Raw genomic sequence first — 20252 nt, 5'->3', positions numbered from 1 at the left:
AAAAAAAAAAAATGTTACCAACATCCAGAGGGCACTATGAACCAGGAAAATTTAAGAATCTCTGGAATAATAAAACTTAAGTCCTGAGAAATAGCCTTTAAGCTTAGTAACAAAAAGGTTTTTTATAGTAGAGAAAAAGCAAAATTGGGTGAATTCCAGTGGTTGGGGTAGAAGTGAAAAGGGGGTGTTGAAGAACGTGGGGTTGAGGGACAATAGCTTTGGAGGCACCACTTTTTCATCCATTTTAGGAATAAAAAGGAAGGAAAGGTCAAAGGTGGAGTGAGAGTTCAAGGTTCTGGGATGATAAGGAAGATCAGGGTGAATTTTTATGCAGAGGGAATTTATCCAGTGCAGTGAGAGGGAACGTGAAATGGCGGATGAGCTGGGTCCTATCACGGGGCAAGGGGGCAGGATGGAAGGCAAAGGGAAGAACCATTCTCTTGGAAGGGAGAAGGGAAACCAAGGTAGGGACCTATGATGAGGTGTGTTAGGAATTGTGCTGTCCTTAAAGCTCGGAGAGGCACATTGTCCCTGCTACAGACCTGAGGAAGCTGGGGGGGTAATGAAGAAAAGGCATATAAAGTTCTAAAGATCTGCTGAGGCAGAGAAGAGAGAAGTTGAGACTGCTTCTTCCAGATTCCTCCATCTTCCTCCATCCTCTAGACAATGCTTCTTAAACGCTAAATGCGCATGTGAGTCTCCTGGGAAACTTGCTGAAATGCAGATTCTGATTTAGTTGATCTGAGGTAGGGCCTGAGAATTTGCACGTCTGATGTGCTCCCTGGTGGTACCCATGCCGCTATCCATGGGCCACACTTTGGCTAGCAAGTTCCGGAAAGCCAGGGCATCATTTCAAAGTTCCTAGAATGGGCCCGGTAGTAGGTGCTTGATAAATATTTATTGGATTGTGGGCGGATTGAATAGATAAAGTGTGTGGGTGTTTTGAACAAAGGAGGAGGGAACTAGTTCTGCAAAGGATAAAGAATTAGTGCCACGGCAGGGCTAGGGAGGGCAAAGAGGGCGTCAAGGGGATAGGCAGACAGGGAACTTCCAGGGCCCCTGGAGGGAGTGGTGCTGACAGCTGGGTTAGGGCTGACACCAACTCAAAATTAGAGTCCCAGCTGAGTGGGTAGAAGGACGAAATTCAAGTTTAGACTCTTCACTGCCTGGACGTCGATGTTGTTAAGAATGAAATGAGGGCAGCGGATGGAAGGGAAGCTGGGAACAAGCAGATCCTGGCATAGTCAGGAAAGTAAGAAAACACGCGAGCCAGGTGGAGACTGGAGACCAGAACATGGAAACGGCAGCTTGAGTGTCGCTGAATGCAGAAGGGGTACTGGGAGCCGTAGCAGTGGCCTGAAGAGGAAGGGAGGGGTCAGCAAGGATCCCTTCTCTGCTGACCTCAAGCACCCAAATCCCCAGGGAAGATTATAAGAATACTGATCCCCAGACCTTGCCCCCAAGCATTTGGAGTCCATAGGCCGTGAAATAATGTGTTTTTTAAGAAGTTTCTCCAAGCGATATTTCAGCCAAGGTGAGAAATTTCTGGATAACCCCTGTAACTCCCTGGGTTGAGTGAAAGAGGAGAAAGTCTGGGGAAGGGAAGGTGCTGGCAAGACGGCACTTTTAGCTGGAACAGGGCCCGGTATTAGTAGGGGCTTGGTAAATATTCGCTGGATTATGGGTGGATGAATAGTTTAGATAAAGGGTGCACTCTGGAACAGAGGAGGCTAGAGCAGAGGCTGGCAGTTCCTGCGGGAACTGGCCAGAGACTTCACACACTGGCATTTACGTCTAGACAGTCTGATAGGTGGCATACCACACAGCGATATCTCATGATTTCTTCAATCGTCATAGTCATGATCAGGCAATCTCTCTTAAATGATCAAAGAGGTTTTCTGCTGGCCCATCCTCCAGTTGCTATTTGTTCAGACTCAGTCCGCTTTATAGACGCATCCATCAAATTTCAGGTTCATTTTAAATGAATGTGGATTCTTTATTGTTATTCTCTCATAGCTGTGGAGCCTCATTTGTCTGGGTTTGTACCCGGCCTCTACCACATGCCGGCTCTGTGGCCCTGAGCCTGGGAATCAAGCCACACGTGTCAGTGTTTTTATATGTAACACAAAGTTAACTCTTCATACTGTGCCTGGCACATATAAATAATCAATGAAAGTTTGCTGAATTGTGATTATATTGGGCTTGTCAATATTATAGCTACCACTCACATAAGGCTGGTCAGCTCACTTGCTTTCTGTGTTTTGGGGGTAGAGGCTCTCTGTCTATGGGAAACAAAAGGGGGGCCTTTTGGAGAAGTCCACACCATCTATTTGGTGCTTCTGTAGGAAGGGTTGTATGCAGTTGCTATGCAGCCTGAAGGTTCTGTAGGTTCCTCATGTCGTACAAGGAAGGGAGAGGTTGGCCAGCAAAAGGACCTTAGTGTATTCATTACACATCTACTGAATGTCAGGAATTGTACAGAGTGCCAAGGATTTGGAAACACAGTTGATACTCTGGAAGTTTGGTTTGATAAGAAAACAGATGCAAGACAATGAATAATTGTATTCGTAATGATAAACTTTGAAGTGGTCAAAGTTCGATGGCAAGGCCCGGTGTGGTGGCTCATGCCTGTAATCTAGCACTTCTAGAAGCCAAAGCAGAAGGAATTCTTGAGGCCAGAAATTCAAGACTAGCCTGAAGACCCCATCTGTAAAAACTAATGTATAAAACATCCTCTCAGCGTGTGGTGGCAGGCGCCCATAGTGCCAGCTGCTCTGGAGGCTGAGGCAGGAGGATTGCTTGAGCCCAGATGTTTGAGGTTGTGTAAGCTGGACTGACATCACTGCACTCTACCAATTGCCACAATAGGCCATTTTAATAAGACATAAAGTAGAGGTCGGAGCCTGGGTTCACACTGTTAAAAAGTGGTCTTTGCACTGAGCCAAGTTGTAGTAATTGCCACAACAATCTATGGATTCTGTTTAGATAAAAAGAGGTGCCTGTTACAGCTCTTTTAGAATATGTCTACAGTCTTCACTAGAAGACTCACTCCCTCCCCCCCAAAAATAAAATCAATGAAAAGAAAAGAAAATAGTAAGATGATTTTCATATCATAACACGTAAGCCTACTTGACGTGCTCGATGCCCGTGTTAGAGGCCTGGCAATTTTAAGTATTGCTAAACATCCATCATAGACTTCTCTAACCCTAGGTACGGTTGTGCGGAGTAGGGGTGGGAGGGAGACACTCTGTCTGTGATCATGTAAATCAGCAAAGTGGCGTTCTCTTTCCCCAGCTGATTCAGAAGTTGACAGATGTTGCCGAAGAGTGTCAGAACAATCAGCTGAAGAAGCTCAAGGAGATGTGTGAGAAGTAAGCCGTGTTCCCATCACAATTGGCATGTGCGTCTGAATTCATTAAACACAAATTCCCATTTGATATGCCTTTTCTTCTCTCCTTTTACTTCCATTTTGGCTTCAGAGAGAAGAAGGAATTAAAGAAGAAAATGGATAAAAAGAGGCAAGAGAAGATAACAGAAGCTAAATCCAAAGACAAAAACCAGATGGAAGAGTAAGTGGAAGGACCCCTCGCTCTGCGAACCAGAGTAACAGGTTCAGAGACCCCTCTTAGTATCCCTGCTAGTTAACCTTTCAAAAATCTCTTCCATAAGCTTTTAAATCACGTACTCTTAAACAAAGGGCAGTGCACTAATATCTGAGGCACACCTAGGCTCTTTGGAAGAAGAGTCAGCAAAGAGCTTCCCCAGAGGACAGCTGAACTCTCACTTCCCCAGCTGTCAGGCAGCCTTCCTGGCATTTAGTGAAAACAGAGCCTGTGCCTTGGAGGACCCTGACTTTTGTCCAGAGGCTGGAGGATTGCTCCTTCCTTATAGCAGTAATAAGAATGTTGAGAGTTCTGTAAACTTTCATCTAGGAGATTCCCGCGTGTGTCAATTCCAGAAGAGTTGATGGAATGTTCTATCGGTCATTTGCTTTTAGGGAGAAGACAGAGATGATCCGCTCTTACATCCAGGAGGTGGTACAGTACATCAAGAGGGTATGTGGGGTCACCCCTCTCTCTCCTTGGCAAACCACGTGTGAGCGTTTAGTCAGCTCATCGGGAGCTTCTGGAAGGAAATGCCGTGCCTTGTTGTAGTTCTGTACATTAGCACCCAGCACAGTTGCTGCACGGAGTGGGCCACTCCATCATCGACCTTTCAGCAAGTTGAATGGCAAACCACGGTATAGAGGGGCTCATCTGAGGGTGGACAGTCAAGGGTCATTTCCAAAGTCAGGAGCCCAGAAGCATGTTGTAAATGGGAGTTTTCCCGAAAGACCTTTAGTTGCTCTCAGTGATAGAGAAGATGGCAACTTCAGTCTTTCTTATTGTTTTTATTTGATGTCATGGAAGTGTCAAACACTAATATGTAAGAGTAGTCAGCCCACGGGCCACCAGCCCTGCAGTTCCTGACCAGGGAATCAAATCGAATGTGAGCCACAGGTCTGAAAAGCTTTCAGTGTTTTCTGAAAACGTGCACTTGAACATTTAGATGAAAATGACTTTCCTTATAATTTTGCTTATAGTTGGAAGAGGCGCAAAGCAAACGGCAAGAAAAACTCGTAGAGAAACACAAGGAGATACGCCAGCAGATCCTGGATGAAAACCCCAAGGTAAGTGCATCGGATAATGCTGCACACTCTTAATTATCTCCATTCAGTAAGAAGAAAACCTTCCTCCTTCATGTAACTAGACTCAGAAGTCTCAGATCCATTCTCACATGTGAAACTCACGTATGTTTCTCAGCGAAGGCAAAAATACATGCATAGCAATATTCAGTAATCATTTACCATCAACTGGCGAGCCTTTAAAATCTGCACATGCACAGAACCCACCTCCAGAGATCTGACTTAGACCATTCTGGAGTGTGGCTCAGGCACTGGTGGTTTTAAAGTCTCAGTCTTCCTCCTCTTTTCCCCCCTGATTCAGGAGCACAAGATGGAGACTCAGAGGCCAAACAAACAAGCCTCTTCCTTCGGTTCTAAGTATCTGATGTAATGTTGCAATGCCAGATGCTATCCAGCAGAGGTCGCTCTGCACCAAAATCTCCCTGATTTTTAATCCAACAAAATATTATCCTAAATCAGAAAAAGAAAAGCAGTTCTTTTTTTTTTTTTTTCCTTGTAGGAACAATTTATTAGGGCTTCGCTTTAAAATTATCTTGTGCTCATTGTTTGGTTAAAATTAATTTTCTCATGAACGTTGACTTTAAATGAACTACATATAAATCAGATACTTTCAGGTCAGCAAATAGCAGCTCAGTTTCAGAACATTTCATCCATTTTGACTTAGCACTGAATATGTTTCTGTTTGTGAAAAATGCGTTTTTTCATTTTCCTGCCCTTCCATCTTCACTTTAAAATATCTCCTCTGAAAAGTACTGCCATTCCATAGAAGTATTTTTTGACTCCTCAAAGCTCGAAAGTATTACTTTTATTCCTTATGTAATCCATTCACCATTTACTTCTACATTTCTTGTGGCTAATTCTAAATGTACTTTTGTGGTTATTTCTGCTCTTTTGCTTTCATATATTTGCTGTACAGGACATTTATTTAATATTTTTTATTCCTAAAGATCTTAAGCTCAGCAATATAGGTTCTCAAGTAAGAGTTAATAATTACTTACATATGCTGCTAATTCTTGTGCTTCTCATATAAATATACACTTTAGATATTTTCAGCCACCCTCTGAGGTTGGTTGTACATAAGTAAAGTAGAATAAATTTTAAAATAATTTTAGAAATTGCCATACTTTCCAGTCAGTATTGATCCTTTTAAAATACTCAGATATTTAGAACAAAAGATCTAGTTCAACTGAAATTTAGGAAACATTTTAAATAATCAGGATCAGGCTTGGTGGCCCGTGGCTATAATCCTAGCACTTTGGGAGGCCAAGGTGGGGAGCTTGCTTGAGACCAGGAGTTCAAGATCAGCCTGGGAACAATCAAGATCCCATCTTTGCAAAAAATAGAAAAATTAGCTGGGCCTGGTGCCACACACCTGTGGTCCTGGCTCCTTCGGAGGCTGAGGCAGGACGATTGCTTAAGCCCAGGTGATTGAGGGTGCAGTGAACTATGAGGCCAGTGCACTCTACTCCAGGGGACAGAGCAAGACCCTGTTTAAAGAAGAAAGAAAAGAAAGGAAGGAAGGGAGGGAGGGAGGGAGGAAAAATTAGCCCCAGGTGATATAATTAGATACATACTTTTTTGCTTTTTTGAGACAGAGTCTCATTATGTCATTCTCAGTAGAGTGCCATGGCGTCTCAGCTCAGAGCAAGTCTCTGGGCTTAAGTAAGTCTCTTACCTCAGGCTCCTGAGTAACTGGGACTACAGGTGCCCACAACAACGCCCAGCTATTTTTTTGTTATTGTCATTGTTATTTAGCAGGCCCAGACCAGGCTCAAACCTGCCAGCCTCGGTGGATGTGCCTGGCACCCTACTCACTGAGCTATGGGCCCGGGCCAGATACATACATTGTTTTAATCCATGCTGTATGAATTCAAATTTGTCATTACTTTTTGTACACTGACATAATGTAATTTGCCTATGGTTGATGCCAAGTTTTGTATTGTTCTTTTCACATATTTTATTTTCCTTCATGCTTTTTTTTTTTGGTATGTGTGTATTTTGGTTCAACCATGTTAATTTTTTTACTTATAGATAAAACTCAATCACACATGTGTTTCAATTATATGATTCAGTATCAATAACTCATTCAAAGATTTTCATGTTACTGCTCTAGGTCATCATGATTAAAATGAACTTCTTTAGTTTAAACTAAAACTTTAAGCACCCTTGTATGTCTTCATTAGATATAATGAAACATTTAAAGAACTAATAACTTTTGGCCAATTTATCTATGAGGGTACAATGTAACAAACTCAGCTGCAATTTAACAGAAAATCCAATTAAAACTGGCTTAAACAGTTACAATACTTAGCAAGTGACATTACCGGAAATGTAGAGATGTCAGGGTTTTAGAAATGATTAAATTAGTGGGTTAACAATCTCATCCTTGGGTGTTTTCAGAATTCCCACTGCTGTTGCCTGCCATCCCCAACTATAAACTCACAGTTACGAGATGGCTGCCCTTGCTCCATGAATTGTAACCTTGCATAAAACTATTCAAAGGCAGCACAAGGAACGTCTTCATTTTTTAACCCTTTATACGATTGGGGGAAAACCTTTCTAAATATCCCCAATAGGTTTTCCCACACAGGTTACAATGGTACCACATTCTCATTCTTAAAGCAATCACAAGCAATGAAGGGTAGTTTACATATTCAGCTTAGAGCATCAAGATTCACCCACAGGGGTAGAAGCAGCTCAGCTTCCCTCAATTCCTAGGTCACCAGGTAGTGGAACAAAATCGATGTTTTATCATGAGAGCGACGGAGGGGAAAGGGTGATTGGGTGGGTAATTAACAATACGTGCTATAACCGTATTTACAAGAATGTTTCCATTTCTTCATTTTTGTCCCTTTTGAAAGAGATCTGCAGTGTTTCTATGGAGTTTTAGTGGTTCTAATATCTTCATTTTTTGACGGTAGATAGGTACCATGATGACTTTCCCTTTGCTTTTGTCTGTGAGTTCACTCTTACGTGGATTTACAGGTTGCCCTGGAAAACTATTGGTTTCATCTCAAACCAAAGGACTTATTCTAGGGTATAATTCAAGGTTTTAAAAAATGTTTTGCTTTGGAGCCATGACTTTAATATGAGAAATCCTGACTGTTAACATGGTAGGACATAGTGGCTACCAAAGGGAACTGACAAGGACGAGAAGAAACAATGATGGACTGCAGGGGAAAATATAAAATCGAATCTGAGGCACATGGGGAAGGGCCAGAGCACAGGACAGCAAATGCGGGCAAAGGGCTCCTTGGGAAAGGCCAGTCCGGCATAGCAGTCACTGCTGCCTCTGTAATGGGACTTGCACCAGAAATAGACTAGTGCTGTCTGTGAAATAATCCCCATTCATATCCAGTATCAGAACAGCCTTTGAAGCTTGAATAGATATATATGAACGCAAATTAGCAAAAGCAGAAAAAAAAAATAAAAGGAGGAACAGGGCAAGGAAATGAGATTGATCAATATTCTGTATAGAACAGGCTTATGAGTCAGTCCCATTCAGTCAGAAAGATGAGAGGGCAGCGTGATTTTATGATGTCTAGAAATTTAGGAACTGTTCCATTCCTGAGTTTTGGATGAGGAATTTGAGCTGACATTACAGCGAGTAATATTAAAGACAACGGCCGCCTTCTTAAGAGGAAAGCATGCCGACCTCCACCACGGGTTACTCAGGAGAACAGATACTTCCTTCCTCCGGCGCTTTGCAGACGGATAAAGTTTTCTAGCTAGACACTGAGCTAATCTTTCACTGGCAGCATAACCCTAGGCTGTGTAACATCAGACTTTTTTCCTGTTCTTCCATTTCTTTCACTTTATTGCTGAATGTAATAAGTTACTTCCTCTTCATCCACTTTCTAACTAATGTACTAATGTGTCTGATGTTCCCGGTCTCCTTCTTAGCAGGGAGGAAACTCTTTTCACATTGCTATGTTCTCACAATGTTATGACACATATTTTGAGTGATTTGGAAGCCCGACCAACTATACTCGTAATCTGCATAATTTTCTAAGTTTGTGGCAAACAGATAACTCCTTTCAAAGTAGCAGATGGATATAAAAAAATTCTTCTAACAAAAGAAATTTCAAAAGCCAGTTGCTGAAAACCAATAGTTTTATAGTGACCGACATTCTTCTGGCTAGATTTAGAGCAAGCTATGTATTCAAGGTGTGGATTTGCTAACCCTTTACTCAACATGTGATCTGGAAGGACCAACTTAATTTCTTAGCATTTTTTACCATCCTGTGCAGAGCAGCTGTGGGAGAAGATGCCTCAATCAACATCAGGCTAAAAACCCATTTCATTTCCACAAGTGGGCCAGGATCTTCAGTTTTTGTGGTCTGTGCTTGGTAGAATACCAAATGCGGCCAGCCACGACGTGGAAGTTTATTTTAGACTACCCCACTTTGTGACATCTACCAGGCCCCTTTCATATGTGGAGTTTATACTTTTCCCATTAGAAAGAGATTCAAGAATCTATTCTTGTAAGCAATTTTTTAGGGCTTTGGGGAAAATGAGAATCGATGCTCCCTAGGGGCAACATATATGATAGATAAATATGTTGGACCTCAATTTTGATATAAAATTATATTGTACATTGCAATACATAAGTCCCACTGGAATATTGTTATAAACAGCAATGGACACTCTTAAAAGAGCCTATGTGGGTTCTTTTCAGGAGAATTCTAAATTCTAGAGAAATGTCCAACTATGTGTTTCCCTGCAGTCAGCTACTTGATTCAGACCTTAAGTGTGTGCAGTTTTTAGATGGTTTCAGATATGTTGGTAGCTGTAGAATTGTTCTTTTTTTTATTTCTTTTTTTTTTTTGAGACAGAGTCTCACTATGTCACCCTTGGTAGAGTACAGTGCATCATAGCTCATCATAGCAACCTCAAACTCTTGGGCTCAAGCGATTCTCTTGCCTCAGCCTTCCAAGTAGCTGGGAGTACAGGTGCCTGCCACAAGGCCTGGCAATGTTTTTCATTGTTGTTGTTGCAGTTGTTTCACTAGCCCAGACCAGGTTTGAACCCACCACGCTCAGTGTATGTGGCTGGCACCATAACCATTGTGCTAAGGGCACTGAGCCAGCTATAGAATTCTTTTTTTTTTTTGAGACAGAGCCCAAGCTGTCCCCCTGGGCAGAGTGCCAGGGCATTACAGCTAACAGCAACCTCCAACTCCTGGGCTCAAGCAAGTCTCCTGCCTCCGCCTCCCAAGTAGCTGGGACCACAGGCGCCCGCCACAACGCCCGGCCATTTTTTGGTTGCAGCCGTCATTGTTGTTTGGCGGGTCCGGGCTGGGGATTCGAACCCGCCACCTTAGGTGTATGTGGCTGGCGCCTTAGCCGGTTGAGCTGTAGGCGCCGAGCCCAGCTATAGAATTCTTAATGATGGCCACAAGAAACACTGGCCAGTCTTCTAACTCCATGATACAATTGGATTCCTTGGGATTTCCACACCTGGATTTGCCAAAGCCAATAGGAAAAAGTTGATGTGTACAAAAAGTTTTAGAAACAACTCAAGAACGCAGCTGCCAGTGGAGAGAAACCATGCCTATTGTGGTTCTGCCCAACTCTAAATTGATCCATTATAAAACAGAGCTTCAGCCTTTCTCCTGGACACTTGAAAAAGATTTATTTTAACATGTTGAAACACTGTTAATCAGCAGTTGCCTTGAATCGGCTGCAAATATTCCAATATATATTGATCACTTTATAGCTACTGACTCTCAGTACAAGAAGAATCGTCTTTTGAGGGGACTTTTTAATGAACTGTCTCTGTAACCTCATGGAACAATTGATAAATGCATAATTCACTTTTTCTCTGATGCGTAATTTGTCTTTGTTGCTTCTTAGAACACACATTTTCTATTTTAATTTAGCTCATCATCAAGAGAGAATTCCAGGAAACTATGGGGCATTTTAATTTATTCCCAAAGAACATTTTGTCATGTGGCTGCGGGCTCTATTTTTTCATTTTTCCCTCCACAGGGGAGAGTTAGGCTGGTTTTCCTCATTTCCCTCTGACATCTTTGTAACGGGGGAGTGACTCATCTCCCCACATGCAGTTAGTCTTGTCACACCTACGGCTGGGCTCTGAGACACTGTGCTGAATGCGGCTGGTATTTTCCCCTGTATTCAGGAGAGAAAAGACTAACTTGGAGATTTAAAGAAAAAACATTTTTCATAGATGATTTGTTTCTGCCTTCTCTAATCTTTGACTACTAGGAGGGGGAAATCTAGATTCTCCCTAGATCGCCTCCCGGCAGCCAGACCACAGAGTGCGAACTGGCTTCCTGTAGATGGCGTTTTGTTCATTGTCAAGTCTCAATCAATTGACACAGTTTTTATTTATTCTACAGAAGAAATCTCTTTTTCATTTTTATCAATTTAAAAAAATTGCCTTTTTAGAAAACATAGCTTCCATTATTTTCTTTCTTTCTTTTTAATGAAATCATAGCTGTGTATATAGCTGTGCGATCATGGGGTACAACGTGCTGGTTTTACATACAATTTGAAAATTTTTTTTTTTTTTTTTTTTTTTTTGAGACAGAGCCTCAAGCTGTCCCCCTGGGCAGAGTGCCGTGGCATTACAGCTCACAGCAACCTCCAACTCCTGGGCTCAAGCGAGTCTCCTGCCTCCGCCTCCCAAGTAGCTGGGACCACAGGCGCCCGCCACAACGCCCGGCTATTTTTTGGTTGCAGCCATCATTCGGGCTGGGGATTCGAACCCGCCACCTTACGTGTACGTGGCTGGCGCCCTAGCCGGTTGAGCTACAGGCGCCGAGCCCAATTTGAAAATTTTTCATCAAACTGGTTAACATAGCTTTCATGGCATTTTCTCAGTTATTGTGTTAAGACATTTATATTCTACATTTAGTAAATCTCACATGTACCCTTGTAAGATGCACCATAGGTGTGGTCCCACCAATTATTTTCTTGAATATGAAATTTAGACAAGTTTACTCTCCTTCTGAGCAGTATCAGGACCTAGGAACCATTTTAATTCCATGTGTCCACTCGCCACTTATTTTTTGAAATTTACTCTCATCCTCTAGACTTTTATACACATAAGACATTACTAATCTATGTTATACAATCAGTGTTCACTTAGGTTTGTCTATATACTCACAACCTTCCTTGCTAAACATTCTTTCTTGTGTCCCAGACAGTCCACTTGGGTTGCCCTCTTACACGTCCTCTGGAGCTTCCTTTCACGTAGTCCACTGGTGATAAACTCTTTAGGATTTTTGTTTGTTTTGTTTTTGTCCAGAAAAAATTGGTATTTGTTTAAAGTAAGTGAGCATCTACACTCCCTTCATTCTGGAGTGATATTTTCACTGGGTATAGAATATCATATTGGCAATTATGTTCTTTTGGCACACGGATGTTAAATTTCCACTGTCCTCTAGCTTCTATTGTTGTTGGTGGGAAGTTAGCTGTTAGTCTTAATGTAGTTCTTTTGACGATAATTTCTATTTTCCTCCCTTTAACTTAATGTAGAATTTTTTTTTTGTATTTTATGTAGTTTTTCAATAATGCATCTAAATGTGTTTTTGAGGTAGGTGAATCGATAATTTTCATGAGTTCTGTAAAAACTTTCAATTCTCCTGTGAGCAAACATGGCTTCTGTTGATTTTTTTCCCTTTCCTTCTAAGATTCCATATATATTTGCATATAAAATAAAATGGACCTTCTAACTCTATCTTCTCAGCCTCTATAGCTCTTTTCAGTATTTTCATCTTTTTTTTCCTCTCTGGTGCCCTGTGGACAATATCTTCTGACCCTTTTTCTAATACAGTAACTTTTGGTTTGAACAGCTATTCTACTTACTCACCAAGTTTTTAATTTTAGGTTTTATATTTCACATGATTTCTATTTGGTTTAATTTCAAATCTATAATCCGCATGTTCTAGCTTATAAGAGGGGAGCTTTCCTGTGAGATTTCCCGCTCTGGGCCGGCCTCAGGCTTTGGGTGTAGGCTCCTCACCACCATCTGTCCAAAGATGATTCCAAAAATTCCAGCACTGACAAAAGACAGTAGGTCAAAAGCAGCTTCCTAGCTTGTTACTTGTCTTGGTTCAATGTTCCCTTCAGTTTGGGACTGATCAGTCTTTGAATTTCCATGGTTCTTAGGGTTTTTAAAGATAGCTTAATATCAAACCCAGTTTTTGTCATTGTTTTCAGTGGAAAGGATGGTCCAAATAATCTAACCAGCCATTATCAGAAATAAAAAATCACCACAGGGGGTTTCTAAAAGTTTTGAATTAGTTAACATCTGTTCAGTCAGGACTCAACAGGAGAGCCAGTAGGAGATTGTACGTGTGTGCATGTTACAGGGAGCTGGCGGTGTGCAGTTATCGCAAGGTTGCCCCCCGCCCTGACCCCTTTAATGCTGAGCCCCGTCAGGTAGGCATCAAGAAGGGACGATTACAAGCAGGGTTGGCTAGAGTAACAGAAGTGGAAACTTTTTGTCACAGAATTTAATGCGCACAGACACACATATGCCTGGCCCCGGAGTAAGACAACTAAAGGGAGACCCAAGGAGAAGGGGAAGTGATTGCAGACCCAGCTGCTGCTTCACACCAACCAGAGGAATCAGCAGATCAGCAACAGTGCCCCTGTGTTATAAAATGGCCACTGCCTCGCTCCTCAGCCCTCTAGCTCTCTGGAGAAGCCTCCACCCCCCCCTCCATAACTGAAAGCAAACAGAAAGAGAACTCCAGGAAATGCAGTTCATCTGAGCCAAGGTGGCACCATAAAAACCGTCCCGATTATGTAAAAAATGGAAAATTTCTTATTCTAAAAAATATTCACTGCTTTTGGTGAAAAGAATGAGTTAGATGATTATTATATAAACATGCAAACAAATCTCTGGAGCCAAGAAGAGGCTTCCCCATGGGCCTGCATGATACTCCCCAGGCTGCTTCATGGATTTCTAGTGTCTGTGGCCCCCATAAGACAACTGAGTTTGAAATTTAGACAAAGGTACAACTTAGATGGACATGGATGCCTTTTCTTTTTGCTCATCAACTTTCCTTCCCCTGAGTTGGCCCATATTTTTTTTTCCTAAGGATAATAAAATTTGGGAGTGTGGTGATGGATGTAGGATGGAAGGCATGAGATCAGAAGAGAATTCTCACCCCTTGCCAGAGTACAGTGTTGCATCTTGCGGGCATTTAGAGTAGTCTCAGCAAACTCTGAATTAACAGTAGGAATAGGATGTGATGGACTTTCATCCCATTGACTTTTCTCTGCTCACCTGCCATACACAAAAAATCCACACGATCGTGAATGGAAACCCTTTCTGGTTCACTTCCCCTTCTCTCACTGTGTGCCTGTCATTGCATGTGATTTATCTGAATTTTGTTAATGCTAATTACAATTTTTATTCCTAATGTATCTCTAGCTTTGTTGGTTGTAAGGCTGACTTTGATATAACCAAGACAATGAAAATAGTCCAACGTACACATACCCCAGACACTTTTTAAAGCAAGGAATATAAAAATTTCTTTGATTTTTAAGAAATCTTTACTTGATTTGTCTATGGCCTTCAACATTTTGAGGGAAAGGATAGTCAGCCTCACAGCAGTGGCAATGTAGTTGTCCCTGGGGTAACTGTGGGGCATTGGCTCCAGGACCCCCTACAGACACCAAAGTCCATAGATGCTAAGGTTCTTAACATAAAAATGTCATGATATTTGCATATAACCAATGCATACCCTCCCATAGTTTAAATAATTTCTGGATTATTGATAATACCTAATATCATATAAATGCCATGTAGTCACAAATAGTTGTTGTACTATATTGTTTAGGGAATAATGACAAGGAAAAATGATGGTACATATTCATTACAGACACACCCATCCGTTTAATTTTCTTCTGAAAATTTTTATCAAGGCTGGTTAAATCTACAGATGTGGGTATGGAAGTCCAACTGTATTTACCTACTGAAAAATCCAAAGAGAAAATTTACCAGGTGCTTTAAAATATTTGACAAAGAATGATGTGGAGACCAAAGAAAAGGCTATTACAAATGAGGAAACACAGGACACTGGGCTGAAAAAAACACTGAGGAAAGTTTCAGTTCCAAGTAGGAGAGCAGTTGCTAAGAGCACCAGTTGTATTCTCTCTTTCCCCTGTATTATGCCTAAGGCCATGTTAGTGTAACAGATTGACCACTTGGAATCCTGTTTATATATTTTCAGTCAACAAAAATCAATTGACTTCCGTCTACATTTATTATAATCATCCACTGAGACTGATCTGTGAATGGGACAAGGTTTTTGAATTTAAAACTGAAGCCAAGTCTCAAATAATTTCATATTTCAAAGAGTCACACACCCATATCCACAGTAACACCCACTCCCCCCCACACCCCCCAAACACTTTAAACAGTTGGAGGAAGCTTAGCAGGTTTAACCATGTGGCATCAAAATGGACTGTGCCCTAGATAATGAAGCTACTGGAAGGAAATTTGTGTCCAAGAAAGTATCCAGAAACATATATGAGTTTGGGGTACATATAAAAATATATAAGAAGTGAGTTTTTCTTCTATCTTTGGTTGAAAAGGATTCATTTCCTTTTCCTTTGCACCTTGTTTATTATCTTAAAAAAAAAAAAACTTAGCTCTCAGGTTTTGGGAAATAGAGAATGAAATGTTATAGTTTTTAAATTTCTTACTAGGTCCTTGTTTTAGGTATAAAGAAAAAACTCTAGGACTTGAAAAATGTTATGAAAGAGCGAAGATATCTTTCTGATTGTTACAGTATCGACTGCAGCCCACCTCTGTCTCATACCTGGATTCCTAAATACCCTCCTCACTAGTGATCCTGCTGCTACTTGTGTCCACTCACAATCTATTCCCAGTGTGGCAGCCAGAGTCTGCCTTACATGCATGGATCAATTAAATCAGGTCGCTTCTCTGTTCAAACCCCTTCAGCGGGTTCCGTCTCTCCTAGGACAGAAGTTTGGGATGTGTGACCTGCTCTCATTTCACTTTGCTGTGCCCCTTCACCCTCTCCTTGCTGACCCCCTCTCTGCTCAGGCCATTCTGGGGTCCTTGCCGGGTCCCAGCAATCCAGTCCATTCCCACCTTGGGCTGTTGGAGGGATTGTTTCCTCAACCCCTTGTTCCTTGTCTGCTGGGGTGACCCCTTCCTGTCCTTCCTGTCTTTGCCCACACCTGTCTTCTCAAAGAGCCTTCCCATGACCATGTTATTTAAGCTGGCAGCCCCTCCACTGCTCTCCCATCCCTGATGTCCTCTCTCCTTTTTATTCTGCTCCACTTTCTGTGTGTCGTGGTATTTATCACCTTCTCTCACTAGGTCGTATCCACCTTTCCTAAGTGTGTGGTTCAGTGTTGGTTCTTCCCAGGAGAATGGAGGCTCCACCAGAGCGTCACTGATTCTCTCTGACACCCTTGAATTCCAGAATAATACAGGGCTGGTGTTCAATAGATATTTTTTGAATGTATGATTTATGAAAAGACTTAATAAAATTAACATTGTATTTTTAAAAAATAATAACTCTCTCTCTTTGGTGGAAAATTAGAGCTGGTAAGGCGGCGTTGTCCAACGGAACAAACAGCCGTCAGTAATTCAACATCATCTTTTCTCATCTCCTGATGGTAGTGGGATTTTGTAGAGACTTTCTTTAAAGCTACAGCTGTGATCACATTGAACATCTAATGCTTCCCGAGAGTGGGGAAGAGCCCAGGAGAACTCAACTCCACTTCCGTCCCATCTGTGCTAGGCAGGGGCCACACCCAGCCAGCGCTGTTGGGGCAGATATGAGCAGCTGGAGGTGCTCAACCCCCTTTCTAGCGGACACTCCAAGAGCCCCCCAGACAAATAGTGTGAAACACCAGGTGACTTAGAAACCAATTTCATTGCAACAAAAATGACAGCCTCCCTTCTTTTCTCACACAGGGGGACGGTTCCTCCTCATTCTTGTCGGAAACTTGCCATGAGGATCCCTCTGTTTCCCCCAACTTTACTCCCCCCAACCCTCAAGCTCTCAAGTGGTGACCACCGCCCCTCCGGCCAGGTAGGACTGGATGGGAGGGGTCGCTTTTGAGAGAAGCGTGGCGTGTGCCATCCGGTGTCAGTCATCGTGGACTTGCTCCTTTGGTCTTTGCCCCCTCCTTCTCTCTGTGTTCCCATCCCCCCCCCACACACACACACACTACGCTCCCAGCCACACCCACGATGCCTCCCCGGCCTTCCCGCCTCGCTCTGGTGTTTATTTCTTCATCAGCCTCTCTCTTCCTGTATAAATTTTATTCTTCCACACTGTCTTTTTTCCTCTTCTTTACTTTCCTCTGTCTGCAAAATTGGCTTCTTTTTAAATCTTGATCTTTCTTGCACTCAAACTATTATTCCCACTTTTGAAACTTTTTTTTTCCATTCTTATGCCTCACTGCACAGTTTATCCATGGTCCTATCAGCTTGAAATCCAGTGGGATCAAATGAATTCTCAGGGACTCTTCTCCACCCACTGCACACAACTCACAACACCCCTCCTTCTGAAAGTTCAGAAAGTCCATTCCCACGTGGCATTTTGAGTTGAAGGGACAGCTCAGGATTTATTGATGCTGTAGAGGCAAGAGCTCTTGGAAATACATCACTAGTACGGATCTCGGGACCGGGGCTATCGGTTTGCTAAGCAAACTTCACCTTGAAAATTAGAGAGGACTTTGAACTTGCCAGACAATACGCATCATGAAAACGACGTATTCCTTTCACTAATGAGAAAATTGGCCTAAGCCATCCCAAAGGGTGTGTACTTTGTGTAGAAAAAAAGAATGGCATTTATTTGATTATAAAGAAAGCAAACTTCCATTCTGCTGTAATGAAACTAGAGTTTTACAGGGGGGCTTATATTAGTGGGTTTTTTTCTTTAAGCATTGTTGATCTGTGAAATAATACCATTTAGAAACACATCAAAAAATTACTAAAAACAACTCTTTATTGAGAAAGACGCAGACGTTCTTCCTTCTCTACATCAGTGACCCTGGCTCAATGCTTTGCCAGCCCTAATGGGTATGTGGATTATGTGGACATCCGGGATGACTGGGAGTCCTGATCCAGGGGGTCTGGGTGGGCTGCAGCTTCTACATTTCTTTGTACTTCCCGGAAGATCTCGACGCTGCCTCATTTCCAATGGACCCCATTTCAGCAGGTGGGGATTAATGTATTCCTGCCTCCTGGCGTAAATGCCTGGAAGCAGCTTAAGCTGACTTTGTGGTGTTTTATTGTATTTGAACATTTTGATCCAATCCCAGTCCCTTTGACATCTTTTTATTTTCTACTTACTGTAACACTGGAAAGAGAGGCACAGGGCATGCCATCGGAGAGTGTAGCTGGAGCCCGGCCCTTCATTCATGTCCTCTTCATGGGGACAATTTCGTTTCTGTGTGACCTTGTTCTGTCTCCCATATGAAAGATGGGGCAGAGGAGAGGCTGTTAACATTGATCTGCGGCTTCTACAAGAAGGCCTCGGGCGGACCTTGACGATGCCTTTCTCATTTGGATATAAGCCTCAAGCCTGTTTTTTAATTCATCAGTTATGAGCATTGTTGGAGTCTGTTTTTGTAGCACTTGCCACTGCCCTGGTAGTTTTGAGAGCTTCTGTGAAACAAGTAGACTACTGGATTTTCTCAGAAGATGCAAAAGACAGCACAGCTAAGAACACATGACTCGGGTGTCACTTTTCAGAATAAATGCGATGGAGACACAAATGTTACATTTTTGTCACTGTGTTCTATCAGGCTTGTGATAGCCTGTTTACAACTCGTGTTTTCATCAGACTGTCAGCTGAACTTCCCACTGAGCAAAAATATTTATTTTTAAAAAAGAAACAAATATTCCCACGCTACCTGAACTTAAAAAAAAAAATGTAATCATATTGTTAATTTCTTTGGTCCCGTTAGCTTTCCACTTGTAAAAGGTTACATAAAAATAAATCAGTTTCACACTTTTCATGGAGAAGTCTCATTGCCAAAACAGGAAAAAAAAATCTCTATAGTATTCTGTATTTGAGAAAAGAACAAAAGGTTCTCTTCTAGCAGTGTGTAGTGTAGTCATCACATAAATAGTTGGAATGTTACATTTTTTTTGTGAGTGCAAACCTTCATTGATGAAATATATATATATATATTCCTTATTAACAACTAGCCACTAATATGTAAAGCTACATATTATAGAAGAAATATATATATATATATTCCTTATTAACAACTAGCCACTAATATGTAAAGCTACATAAAGGGTGAATTATTCTACATTTAGCTGTGGTAACTTCTGTTTTTTAATAGCTACAGATCACTGTAGAATAGGATTTAGAATAAACAAAAAAGCTGTTTGCCCATTTTGTGTGTATATGAGCCTTTAGATCAAGAGCTATAGAATGACCAGTTCCTAACAATACCAATGACGTAGTATCGGCAATTAGAAACGTAAGCCCAGTTTTGACCGAGAGCCTGCTGGATATTAGGCTATGCAGATTTCAGTAGAGAGCAATAGGAAACAGAAAACCTGGTTCTCACGTGCTTTAATATAATAAAGGTCAGTTTCAGGCCATAGAAGGACATTAAAACTCTTTTTTTCTGAAAAACGATCATTACAAACAATAATAATTAGCGTGTGCTGAGTGCTTCCTGCATGATCAAGCCTCTTTAAGGCACGTCACCTACAGCTGCTTATTCCCACCACGGCACCCCTCAGTCAGCTGACGTAGGTCCCAAAGGTTGGTGAACTTGGTGAATGTCATACAGAAAGCGCTGAACCTGGGACCCGACAGGCGTCTCGTGTCCTTCAGCTTATCCTTAGTGAATGTCTGAAGCTGTGATTTAGGATGTAGAGGCAGTCAGTGTGTGTGGCATCTCTTCTCGTGATGGCGTGGGTGTGTAAACAGTAAGGGCATAGCTGTGTGCCTCGGTACACTCACGCTTTAAACGGAGAGGCCACAAGCCCCTTCAGTAAAGGAAACACATCTCTGTGAGGGGCTGGAAGGGATAGACACCAGATTCTAAGCGCGTTCTCCTGTGCTGACGGTAAGCCCCAGCCCCTGCAAGGTCACAAGCAAGCCCAGCCAGGGACTTGGCCCCCGAACCCATCACAACAGCAAGTGGCATTAAACATCATGGACAGTGTGTTCACAAGGCTCAGAATCTCTTTTTATCAGATGTCTTAGAGAAAAATATCTCCAGGCACTAGAGTTTAGAAAAGTTCCAGCTCTGTGAAAACAGGACTCACCTCCGGGAAACCACAGGGGCTTCGGTTCTATCACAGAGAGGCAGGTGGCTCTTTTCTGTGTTTATTGCGTTCGTGGGGAAGCGATGTCCAGCAGAGGGGTAGAGGGAGCCCCTTGGACACTTCGGTGTAAACGTCCCTGTCCATGGCTGCTGGGGAGTCAGTGCAGCCCCCTCTACAGCAGCGGGATTGGGGAGGGACCTGCCTACCCTCACCTCCTCCCAAACTTGGCCTTTATCTATCCGCCCTTCTCTGCTCATATACCATTTGGCTTATATACGTCAGTGCTGAATTAGAACCCAGGACTCACTGG

The 20252-nt window shown here is 42.3% G+C and overlaps 1 protein-coding gene across 1 annotated transcript in view; it reads left to right on the top strand.

The window, feature by feature from the left end:
* Window positions 1-20252, top strand: part of PLCB1 (phospholipase C beta 1) — a 723078-nt gene that overhangs the window by 628414 nt on the left and 74412 nt on the right. Inside the window, exons 28-31 of the mRNA XM_012804065.2 lie at window positions 3295-3371; window positions 3480-3569; window positions 3998-4055; window positions 4583-4669. Coding sequence (XP_012659519.1) covers window positions 3295-3371; window positions 3480-3569; window positions 3998-4055; window positions 4583-4669 — 312 coding nt within the window. The remainder of the gene's footprint in view (window positions 1-3294; window positions 3372-3479; window positions 3570-3997; window positions 4056-4582; window positions 4670-20252) is intronic.

Source organism: Otolemur garnettii, unplaced genomic scaffold, assembly GCF_000181295.1.
Source record: "Otolemur garnettii isolate 467f Iridium unplaced genomic scaffold, OtoGar3 scaffold00025, whole genome shotgun sequence".
Classification (NCBI taxonomy): domain Eukaryota; kingdom Metazoa; phylum Chordata; class Mammalia; order Primates; family Galagidae; genus Otolemur; species Otolemur garnettii.
Note: the sequence above shows the minus strand (reverse complement) of the source record. Positions and strands in the feature narration are given on the sequence as shown.